This window comes from Podarcis bocagei (assembly GCF_964188305.1).
Source record: "Podarcis bocagei genome assembly, chromosome: 1".
Taxonomy (NCBI): domain Eukaryota; kingdom Metazoa; phylum Chordata; class Lepidosauria; order Squamata; family Lacertidae; genus Podarcis; species Podarcis bocagei.
Window position 1 is genome coordinate 117991138 of NC_138125.1, and position 12535 is coordinate 118003672.

Sequence of the window (12535 nt, forward strand, 5' to 3'; positions counted from 1 at the left end):
AGACTGGCTACTGCTGGTGAAAACACCACCAGCTAAGTCTAAACCAACAGAGTATTCTGTGGGCATCAGAAGGGCCTCCATGATGGGCATGTCCCCCTGCTGATGGAGAGGAAGGGCCACCCAAACTTAGCCCTGTCCAGCCAGTGAATTTGGGGGTCAGGATTGTTCTGTTAGTCATAACAGACAGAATTTTCATTTGAACAATGAAAGTATAATAGGATACATATGGATAAACAGTATATGAAACAAACGTTAAATACAAAACACCCACATTTATAACTATGTGTGCATTGGTAGCATTGGTCTGGTGATCAATTTTGTTTAAGATGTAATCAGACTGTAAAATGATAAAAGGCTTAGATTTCGGTTTATTTTAAAGCAATAGTTTACACACATTTTGTTTCTTCCCTTCCCTCTGTGTTTTTGCTGCAGTTCCTGCTAAGATCCACTTGCCTAAAAATCTTGAAGGCATGGGAGCTGTTCACGCTCTCCGTGGTGAAGTCATCAGCATCAAAATCCCATTCAGTGGCAAGCCTGATCCAGTGATCACATGGCAGAAAGGGCAAGATCTTATTGATACTAATGGACACTACCAAGTTATCGTGACACGGTCATTCACATCTCTTGTTTTCCCTAATGGTGTGGACAGGAAAGATGCAGGCTTCTACATTGTTTGTGCTAAAAACAGATTTGGCATCGATCAGAAAACAGTTGAATTAGATGTCGCTGATGTTCCTGATCCCCCAAGAGGACTGAAAGCAAGCGAGGTTTCAAGGGACTCGGTCAACCTGACATGGAATGCTCCAGCAAATGATGGCGGAAGCCGAGTCACACACTATACTGTTGAGAAACGCGCTACCACAGCTGAGAGATGGATTCGTGTTGGCCAGGCTCGTGACACTAGATACACTGTGATAAACCTATTTGGCAAGACAAGCTATGTATTCCGTGTTATAGCAGAGAATAAATTTGGACAAAGCCAGCCTTCTGAACCTACAGATTCTGTAATAACAAAGGAAGATAAGACCAGAACAGTCAATTATGATGAAGAAGTTGATGAGGCCAGAGAAGTCACTACAGCAAAAGCAGCTCACTCTAATACAAAAGAACTCTATGACAGATATATGATTGCTGAAGAACTTGGGCGGGGACAATTTGGAATTGCCCACAGGTGTGTTGAGATAGTTTCAAAGAAGACTTACCTGGCCAAGTTTGTCAAAGTAAAAGGTGCTGATCAAGTGCTCGTAAAGAAAGAAATCTCCATCCTCAACATTGCTAGGCATAGAAATATCTTACAGCTTCATGAATCATTTGAAAGCCTGGAAGAACTTATCATGATCTCTGAGTTCATATCTGGAGTTGACATCTTTGAAAGACTTAATACTCCTGCATTTGAACTTAATGAAAGAGAAATTATAAGCTATGTACGTCAAGTATGTGAAGCACTTGAATTCCTGCACAGTCATAGCATTGGTCACTTTGATATCAGGCCAGAGAACATCATCTATTTCACAAGAAGAAGCTCCATAGTTAAAATCATTGAATTTGGTCAGGCAAGGCAGCTGAAACCTGGTGATAATTTCAGACTCCAGTTTACTTCTCCTGAATATTATGCACCTGAAGTCCATCAGCATGATATGGTCAACACAGCCACGGATATGTGGTCACTTGGAACCCTAGTGTATGTACTTCTAAGTGGCCTGAATCCTTTCATTGCTGAAACAAACCAACAAACAATTGAAAACATCATAAGTGCTGAATACAATTTTGATGAAGAAGCCTTCAAAGATATCAGTATTGAGGCCTTGGACTTTGTTGACCGCCTGCTAGTAAAAGAAAGGAGAGCTCGCATGACTGCTACTGAAGCCCTTGAACATGCTTGGCTGAAGCAAAGGACAGAGAAAACAAGCACCAAAGTTATCAAAACACTGAGACACAGACGTTATTATCAAACACTGGTGAAGAAGGAATGGAACACAGTTGTGTCAGCGGCCCGTGTTGCATGGGGTGGTGCAGTCAGATCTCAGAAGGCCGTTACAGTTGCTAAAGTTAAAGTGGCATCAATTGACATTGGACCCATTACTGGGCAGATAATGCATGCTGTTGGAGAAGAAGGTGGGCATGCCAAGTATGTCTGCAAGATTGAAAACTATGATTCATCCACAGAAGTAACCTGGTACTTTGGAGTCAGACAATTGGAGAACAGTGAAAAACATGAGATCAGCTACCATGAAGGAGTGGCCACAATGTATGTCAAAGACATTGCTAAATCAGATGACGGTACCTACAGGTGCAAAGTTACAAATGACTATGGTGAAGACAGTTCCTACGCAGAACTATTTGTTAAAGGTGTGAGAGAAGTTTCTGACTTTTACAGACGCAGAACTGTCAGGAGAGTGAAGCGCCGAGTAGATACCTTGAGACTTTTGGAGAAGCCACCAGAATTTACGCTGCCTTTATACAACCGTACTGCCTACGTTGGTGAAAATGTCAGGTTTGGAGTAACAATAACAGTTCACCCGGAACCTCGTGTAACGTGGTTCAGATCAGGTCAGAAGATCAAACCAGGAGATGATGACAGGAAGTATACGTTTGAAACTGATAAGGGTCTTTATCAGCTTCTTATCCATAATGTCAATGAAGATGATGATGCTGAATATACTGTGCTGGCTCGCAACAAATACGGCGAGGACAGCTGCAAAGCTAAGTTAACCGTTGTTCAGCACGCTCCTCCAGAGGCTACCACGATGAGACCCATGTTCAAAAGACTACTGGCAAATGCAGAATGCCAAGAAGGCCAGAGTATCTGCTTTGAGATAAGAGTATCTGGAATACCAAAACCAGCACTAAAATGGGAAAAGGATGGACAGCCCTTATCAGCTAGTCCAAATATTGAAATTGTACATGAAGGATTAGATTACTATGCTTTGCATGTCAGAGATACTTTACCAGAAGACAGCGGTTATTACAGAGTTACTGCTACAAACAGTGCTGGATCAACAAGTTGCCAGGCTTACTTGAAGGTAGAACGCTCAAAATATATCAAGCGTCAATACAAGAGTGAAGAAGAGCGGCAAAAGCACGTACAGAAAAGCATTGACAAGACAGTGAGAATGGCAGAAATCCTTTCTAGAACAGAATCTGTCCCATTGACAGATGTAGCACAGGAAGCTCTCAGACAAGCTGCTATCCTTTATAAACCAGCTGTAAGCACTAAGACTGTCAAAGGTGAATTTGAACTTAAAAAAGAAGAAATTAAAGAAGAAAGGAGACTGCGGATGCCTTATGAGATCCCAGAGCCTCGCAGACGTGCAGCCGCTACTCTGGAAGAAGATCAGAACATCAAACTGTTTGTGCCTATGTCGGACATGAAGTGGTACAAGAAGCTGAGAGACCAATATGAAATGCCAGGGAAACTTGATAGAATTGTTCAGAAGCGACCAAAGCGCATTCGCCTTTCCAGATGGGAACAGTTCTATGTGATGCCACTGCCACGCATTACTGATCAGTATAAACCTAAGTGGCGCATACCCAAATTGTCACAAGATGATCTCGAGACCGTCAGGCCAGCACGCCGGCGTACACCATCTCCTGATTATGAATTTTATTACCGACCAAGAAGACGATCACTCAGTGACCTGTCAGATGAAGAACTGCTGCTACCAGTTGATGATTATTTAGCCATGAAGAGAACTGAAGAAGAAAGACTGCGACTTGAAGAAGAACTGGAGTTGGGCTTTTCTGCATCACCTCCAAGCAGAAGCCCTCCACGCTTTGAGCTGTCTTCTCTCCATTACACGGCAGCAGATGCTCATATTGCCACAGAGGAATCTAGGCAAAGAGAGCTGAGGTATGGCACTTATCACATACCCTCTAAAGAAGATACCGCTGCATCTTATGCACAGCTCCGGCAACGCCATGACAGAGCAATTTATAGACCACCAAAACAAAAACAGAGAATTATGTCTGAGAAAGAGGATGAAGAGCTGCTGCGACCAGTAAAAACAACCCGCCGGCTTGCTGAATACAAGAGTGAGCTTGAGTATATGTCACAAGAAGAAAAGAGCCGACTGAGAAGAAGGAGAGAGAGAGAAATAACTGAGGTCAGATCAGAAGAGGAAGAGGAAGAAATAGAAATGGTGAGGCACGTTCACAGGGAATTTTCTCCTCCCTCTAGATTACTCGGAAGAAGGCGCTCTCTTTCTCCAACTTACATTGAATTAATGCGTCCTGTGTCTGAATTAATTCGACCCCGATCACACCCTGTGGAAGAAACGGAGAGAAGATCTCCTACCCCAGAGAGAACACGGCCACGCTCACCAAGCCCAGTGTCTAGTGAGAGATCTCTCTCACGATTTGAGAGGACAGCAAGATTTGATATATTTTCCAGGTATGAATCCATGAAAGCTGCTTTGAAAACCCAAAAAACAATGGAACGGAAATATGAAGTTCTGACTCAAGAACCTTTCACTCTGGATCATGCCCCACGCATAACTCTGAGAATGCGCTCACATCGTGTACCGTGTAACACCAACACCAGATTCATTTTGAATGTCCAGTCCAAACCAACTGCTGAAGTGAAATGGTACCACAATGGTGTTGAAATTCAGGAAAGCCATAAGATTCATTTCACTAATACTAGTGGCGTATTAACCTTGGAGATTCTTGATTGCCATATTGATGATAGTGGTACATACCGTGCTGTGTGCACAAATTATAAAGGAGAGTGTTCTGACTATGCAACATTAGATGTTACAGGAGGAGACTACACTACATATACCTCCCAGCGAAGAGATGAGGAAGTACCAAGATCTATTGTACCAGACTTGACAAGGACTGCAGCATATGCAATCTCCTCATTTAAGAAAGTCTCTGAAACAGAAGCAAGTTCTTCAATAAGAGCAAGCAAATCAGAACTGACAGAAACCAGAGAATCGCTATCATCATATGAGCACCATGCTTCTGCTGAAATGAGAGTCAGTGCTTCAGAGGAGAAATCACTGGAAGAAAGAGCTGTTCATCGGAAGTTTAAGACCACTCTGCCTGCAACAATATTAACAAAGCCACGGTCAATCACTGTCTCTGAAGGGGAGACTGCAAGATTTTCTTGTGACATTGATGGTGAACCAACACCAACTGTAACATGGATCCGTGCAAGTCAAGCTATTGTTTCTTCTGGACGTTTCCAAGTAACACGTACGCAGTATAAATCTACCTTTGAAATTTCATCTGTCCAGACCTCAGATGAAGGAAGTTACACTGTTGTGGTAGAAAATTCTGAAGGAAGACAGGAAGCCCACTTTAGTTTGACTGTACAAAGGAAAAGGGTCCCAGAAAAAGCAATTACATCACCTCCAAGGGTCAAATCTCCTGAGCCTCATGTGAAGTCCCCAGACAGAGTAAAATCTCCCAAGCGAGTAAAATCCCCTGAACCATCTCCTGCACACTCTAAAGCCAAGTCAACACCTGCAGGTAAAACAACACCATCAGAGAAAGCAGACTTGCCTGTTGCTGCTCCCCCTAAGATAAAACAACAGCTGAAAGTGGAAGCTTCTGGGGACAAAGCAAAATTCTTCTGTTCAGTGGAAAGCAGTGTTTTGAGTGTCCAAGAAGTAGCCTGGTACAAAGATGGCAAGAAACTAAAAGAAGATGATCATTTCAAATTGCATTATGCAGCTGACGGAACATATGAACTTAAAATCCATAACCTCAAGGAATCTGATCAAGGTGAATATACCTGTGAGATTATTGGGGAAGGTGGCGCCTCCAAAACCAACTTTCAGTTTGTTGGCCAAGCTTTTAAAAGTATTCATTCTCAGGTGTCAAGCTTAAGCAAAACTCAAAAATCAGTTCAGAAAGAGTCTGAAATACTTGAGGTATCTGCCCAGAAAAAATCTGCAATGACTTCTCAAGAAAAGGCAGTGGTTGAAGAAGAATATGTTAAAAAGTCTCTTGTGTCTGATGAAGCTAAAACATCTTACACAGAAGTTAAATCTACTACCACTAAAATGACTGTGTCTGAAGGTCAAAAATCTACCCTTAAAGCCTGTATCGCTGGTGCTTCTAATGTAAAATGGTTACTGAATGGAATAGAGCTAACTAACTCTGAAGATTATAGGTATGGTGTATCAGGAAGTGATCATACTCTAACTATCCAAAAAGTGACCCAGAAAGATGAAGGAATACTTACCTGTGAAGGAAAGACTGAACAGGGTATCATCAAATGTCACTTTGAAATGAGTCTTTCAAAAGATCAGTCAAATGCCCCGGCCTTTATCATACAACCAAAATCTCAAAACATCAATGAAGGACAAGATGTGTTGCTTACCTGTGAAGTTTCTGGAGATCCTTCCCCTGAAATCCACTGGTTTAAAGATAACCAGCCAGTAAGTAATTACTTATGTCAGCCTTGAAATTAAATGATCCATTCTTAACCCTGAGTATAATTTGATCTTAACAAAGTATCTCTTTCATTATCAGATTGCTCTCTCATCCAACATCCGAGTAAATCGCTCCAAGAATGTTTATTCTCTTGCAATCCAAAATGCTGCAGTGAGTGATAGTGGAAAATACACAGTCAAAGCGAAAAACTTCCATGGGCAGTGTTCTGCAACAGCATCTCTGACCGTCCTTCGTAAGTTTTTTTAAGTCTTGTCTTAATATGAGTAGGGCTTCTACAATATGGCAAAAGCAGTTGATTGTTTTGATTCTTTAAAAAGCTGTTAGTTTCATTACTGAACCTAAAATGCAATAAACATTATAATTACAAAATACTGAATTTAAAATATATGTACTTATATGTTTCTCGCCCGCTCAGTGTTACCAGAAGGCTTTGAACATCTTGCTATTAACCCGTTGGTTCCAGTGATCACTGTTTAATAAACTATCAGAATAATTAATGCCCAAAGGGTTAGTTCTCTGAATTTTTTTCTTACATTTCATTAAACTTCTCAGATACAAACTTGCTGCATTTTAAAATCATCTGGATACCAGGAGCCAACGGGTTTCTCTATGTTTTGCTGTTGATGTATGTATGTGCTTGTGTTTAAGGAAAACGGCAGTGGGTTTTTTATGGTGGTATAGTAGTTTTAATGGCAGAATACCTGCCAAATTATGTAAAATAAGAAGGGGAAACAAAGCACCATCTAAAGGGGCTATATCTTTTTTAAAAAAAGAAGTAGTAGTAGTTTCAACGGGATTACATGTTGCTTGTCAACAGCATGCATATTAAAATAAAATTATTATTATTATTATTATTATTATTATTATTATTATTATTATTATTATTACTACTACTACTACTACTACTACTCCATGATTAGGAACCTTACATTACTACAACGAAATTCTGTTTTCCTTAAACAGCAAGCCAGTCTCTTTCTCCATCCATAAAGTAAATATATTTAAGTCACATGGCTGACCAGTCAACGTGATGTCATTGGTTTTCCCGTTCTATGTTTGCTATTGTCCACAGCTCTAATTGAAGAACCTCCAAAAGAGGTAGTGTTGAGAACAAGTGGTGATGCAAGCATGCAGGAAAGTTTCTCTTCGCAGTCATTTCAAATGTCCGCTTCTAAACAAGAAGCTTCGTTCAGCAGTAGCAGCAGTAGCAGCATGAGTGAGATGAAATTTGCAAGCATGTCTGCCAAAAGCATGTCCTCCATGCAAGAATCCTTTGTAGAGATGAGTTCCAGCAGTATAATGGGGAAATCTAGTCTGACCCAACTGGAGAGTTCTTCTAGTAGAATGCTTAAATCTGGTATGAGAGGTGAGCAATACTATTATACGTAGAGTTAGAAAAACACCACAATATCCTAGATATGTAGAATTAGTCATTATAGTAGAACTTCAGTTTCCGCTAAGAACTAACTTGATTTTCCCCCTTCCCATTTTGCAAAGGAATACCACCCAAAATTGAAGCTCTTCCAAATGATATCTCCATTGAGGAAGGAAAGGTTCTCACCATATCCTGTGCCTTCACTGGTGAACCTACTCCTGACATAACATGGTCCTGCAAAGGGAAAAGCATTTCGAGTCAAGGTGGTAGATTCCACGTTGAAACCAGTGAAGACTTAACCACTCTTATCATCATGGATGTTCAAAAGGACGACGGGGGACTTTATACACTGAATTTAGGAAATGATTTTGGCACTGACTCTGCCACTGTGAATATTAACATTCGATCAATTTAAAAGCTTGATCTTTTTTATTTTTTGGCACTTGACTTTTGGCAAGTGATTCATATGGACTGAAATAATTGATCTGTAAATATATATTTAAAAAAATATTTTTGTACCTACCTGAACCAGACAAAGTCCAAGGATAGACGCTATGACTTATAGTCATTATTATTTGACTTTAAAACAATTTTTCATTTGACATGTACATACTGTATATAGCCGCAGATAACGGTTATGGAGCTTTGTACCATTTATTTTATGACATTTTAAAATGTAACTTTTGGAACAAACCGTTGGTAGGAGAAAGTTTCTTAGGGAACGAATACCCTGCTCAACATTTAACTAATTTTTGTGCCTCAACAAAATGTTGATGTCTAAGAATGCCTCAACAGGTAGAGAGGCTCCCTGTTGAAGACTTATTTTACCGACACCTAAGAGATGATGCTGTGCACGGTTTCATTATACGTGCACGAATTTATTTTGAATCAGAGACATAAGGCATTGGTGAGGTTTGCAAATACCCTCCTGTAAGCCACACTTTAATATCTTATGTTACATCTGATCGACGTCAAAACTATATTTTGTTCATGACTGACTCGCAATACCTTGAACAAAGTGCAAGCGGCCAGCATTTTGTTCAGCACCTATCGTATTGTTTCTGACACACCGACTACCCAAATAGCTTTCCAATAAAGTAACATCACCTGGCCATCCCGTTAAAAAAAAAAAGCCATTTGGGTACTTGAGTGCAGAAACAGTACCAACTCTTGGAGGTTCCTAGGATGCAGTGATTGTGTGGTAGCAATTAGGATTTTGGCTAGATACTGTCAACTGCAGGCAACTAAGATTTGAACCACAGTTTAAGAAAAGCTAAAACTGTTGTTATAACATCACATCTTGCCCTGAACTTAGAAAAAAAAATGAATTAGTTTTATTTTATGTAGTAGTAAGTTGTTCGGTTAGCTGTTTTGTTGAACCTCCTCGAGATAGTATTGTTCATTTGAAATAAAGCATGCTACCTGCACCTCATCAAGTGTATGTTTCTGGTCTTTGTATGAGCTTTCTTTATTTTTGGATGCCTGCATTTACCACATTCAGCCACTGTCCATTTTAAGTCAGATTTCTCCCTGCTTATATTCGCTCTTCGCTACATCCAACAAAAACTACATCTCCTGAGATGTACAGTATCCATTATTGGAATACATTTGGGACAATTCCTAATTTATAATAAGAGAACAGGCCACATAGGTAGCACATTAGCAATAGAAGAAAAAGAAAAAGAAAGGGCTCGGCTTCACTAGAGGGTTAAGGCCTCAAAGTCAATAGGCTGAGGTAGAAATGGTCATAAAAGTGGAAGGCATTGCCCAGGGAGGGAAGTGTGGTTTACAAGCGAAATATTATAACCTAAAATGACTTCATTAATTTGTACCTTTTTTAAATAAAACAACTCATTAGGAGGCCCAGAAACCAAATGCCTAGGCCTGTCGGCACTTCTTGCCTTCTTCAGTCCCAGCCATGCACCAATGGAGGTGTTATGGTGTACTGAAGAGAGAATTAAATGCAGTAGTGTATAAATGCTATGCGAAGTATAGATAATGATCCTCACAGGTGTGGATGTTCAGTTGTATTGTAGTGTTAGTTCCTGAAGTATAGTGAAATGGCAGGGCTGGGAAGGGAGAGGTAGCAAGAGAGTGGGATCCCCTTTTGTCAGCTTCAGGCTTCTATTTTCCTCAAATTCACTCCTCAGCTGTTGACTCAGCTGCTTAAACTCAGTCGTTATGCAATGATGCCACCACTTAAAGCTATGCAAAAGAAAAAGATCCACAACAGCAAAATGCAGGAACGCAAATGAACAAATCACTCCCACTCCCACTTGGACCTTTCCTAGGAAGAGAACGGCTATTTTTACTCACTTGAATTACCAGATTATCTACAAAGAAGTCCCCTGTACCAAGTCTCATCCTTTATCTGCCAGTTTACTTTTTCACTACATTTCCAAGTACAATGGATCCATAAATCTGCCACCTACATAAAGATGGATGGGCGATGCTTTCAAAGGGTCCTTGGCAGGGAGTGCCACCAGAAGCCAGAGATTTGGGTGGCCATTTGGCTTTCAGATGCCCCAGCAAATTTGAAAACTTAGGAACACAGGAAGCTGTCATAGCCGAGCAGGATTTGTCCATGTGGCCTAGTAGCACCTACACTAACTGGCAGTAGCTCTGCAGGATATCAGGCAGAGCTTTTTCACTTTGTCTATCTTCCCCCATTCCTTTTAGCCTGCCATACCCTTTCAGCTAGGGACGCGGGTGGCGCTGTGGTCTAAACCACTGAGCCAAGGGCTTGCCGATCGGAAGGTTGGCGGTTTGAATCCCTGCGACGGGGTGAGCTCCTGCTGTTCGGTCCCAGCTCCTGCCAGCCTAGCAGTTCGAAAGCACGTCAAAGTGCAAGTAGATAAATAGGTATCGCTCCAGCGGGAAGGTAAACGGAGTTTCCGTGCGCTGCTCTGGTTCGCCAGAAGCGGCTTAGTCATGCTGGCCACATGACCCGGAAGCTGTATACCAGCTCCCTCGGCCAATAAAGCGAGATGAGTGCCGCAACCCCCGAGTCGTCCACGACTGGAGTTAATGGTCAGAGGTCCCTTTACCTTTACTCTTTCAGCTACCTGAACTTTGGAAATACGGTACTTTGGATCTCAGCTGGTGTTGACTGTCTACTGGGGTTTTGAGATGGATGTGGAGTAAATGGGTGGTGTGCCACTAGGATTTAATAACTCACTGGGGCAGAGGTAATGTGTCCAGTAGGTCCAAGACTCCTTCCCCATGAGTGAGAGTCTATGGGCAATATAAGACAGATAGGGCACCGTTTCATATTTTGATTCAGGTGCAAAATTGTCCTGATTCCAAATTTGAATATGATGTCATTATTAGCACAGGCATTAGCTGGGTGATGCTGAGGCCCTCTAATTCCCCACCTCCCCCAAAACATGCTAGTTTATTTTGGTATCTTTCCTTTCCTGTTCCAAAATGCCACATCATGTAATAGGAGCTGGCATGTGACTTTCAGATTATGGCTATTTTATTCTGTTTGTTGAATTTATACACCACCCTGTATCTGGAGGTCTCAGGGTGGTTCGCAGAACAAAATCAAAATATAAAACTACAAAATATATAATCAAAATAAAAACAACCAGCCAATAACACACACCCCCCAAAAAAACCCCACATTTTAAAAGGGCATAGGATGTAAAATCAAATCAAATAAAATTAAAGGCCTGGTTAAAAAGGAATGTTTTTGCATAGCGCCAAAAGGTCTATAATGAAGGTGCCAGGCGAACTTCCCTGGGGAGAGCATTCCACAGATGGGGAGCCACTGCAGAGAAGTGTTCCCACCCTCCGTTCCTCTTGAGGAGGCGGCACATGAAGGAGGGCCTCAGAAGATGATATCAGGGTCCAGGGAAGGTTCATATGGAAAGAGGCGTTCCTTGAGGAATTGCGGTCCTGAGCCGTTTAAGGCTTTATAATCAGGTCTCTGCTGCTTTTTCGCAGCTCCACAAAATGCAATCCGGAATCTGTACAAAATTGGCAAGTCCATGATGATCACTGCAGCTCAAGTAGTAGTAGCAAGACCTGCTGAACCAGAGCTGCCATGTCATGCCCTGCAAACCATCAGCCAGAAGCTAGTGGGGTTTTTTTTTGTTTGTTATTTATTTGGTACAAGACTAATTTTTTTTTTAAAAGGCCAAAGACACCATCCATTTTAGGAGTCTGTGAAAACAGTAAACTCCAACAAACTTTATCTTACGCGTACATCAGTGGAAAAATAGTGCAGAAAAACAAAACAAAAACAAAAAAGAATGTTAGAAACTTGTGGACAGGCTGTGAAGAAAAGACAACAGAAGTCCTGAAACACACACAGGTTCATACTGGAGTGAAGAGGCCAAGAATGTAGTGTGTCAGTGGATCTCAGTACTTTATATTAATCACAGCACCAACAATTTATTATAAGCATGCAGAAAGGCAGGCAGGCAGGCAGACAGAAAGAAAGAGACACGTGAGAGAGATCTCTGAATGGAGCAGAGCATATAATTGAATTTGGAGAAGGAAATGAAGCACTCTGAATTTTAGCTGCTATATAAAGATGGTGGGAAGCCTATCCAGACAATAATAAGCAAGGTTTCTGGCAGTAGTCAAGCTGTGAAATAGCTGTATGCAAGTTGGACTTGCAGCGAAGTTCTTGCTGCACATCCTCACCTGAAGGGTATGTTCCTGTTGGTTCCAGCCAGCCATGTCTTCCTGTGGGATACTCCATTCTACCTTCTCCCCTGTTTTCTTCTGTTCTTTCTTCCAAACTGGCAC

The 12535-nt window shown here is 41.4% G+C and overlaps 1 protein-coding gene across 1 annotated transcript in view; it reads left to right on the top strand.

The window, feature by feature from the left end:
- TTN (titin) overlaps positions 1–9209 on the top strand; it is a 291856-nt gene extending 282647 nt beyond the window's left edge. The window contains exons 312-315 of the mRNA XM_081202301.1: positions 433–6386; positions 6481–6634; positions 7475–7768; positions 7900–9209. Of these exons, the coding sequence (XP_081058427.1) occupies positions 433–6386; positions 6481–6634; positions 7475–7768; positions 7900–8192 (6695 nt within the window). The 3' untranslated portion in view covers positions 8193–9209. The remainder of the gene's footprint in view (positions 1–432; positions 6387–6480; positions 6635–7474; positions 7769–7899) is intronic.
- The last annotated feature ends 3326 nt before the right edge of the window (positions 9210–12535 follow it).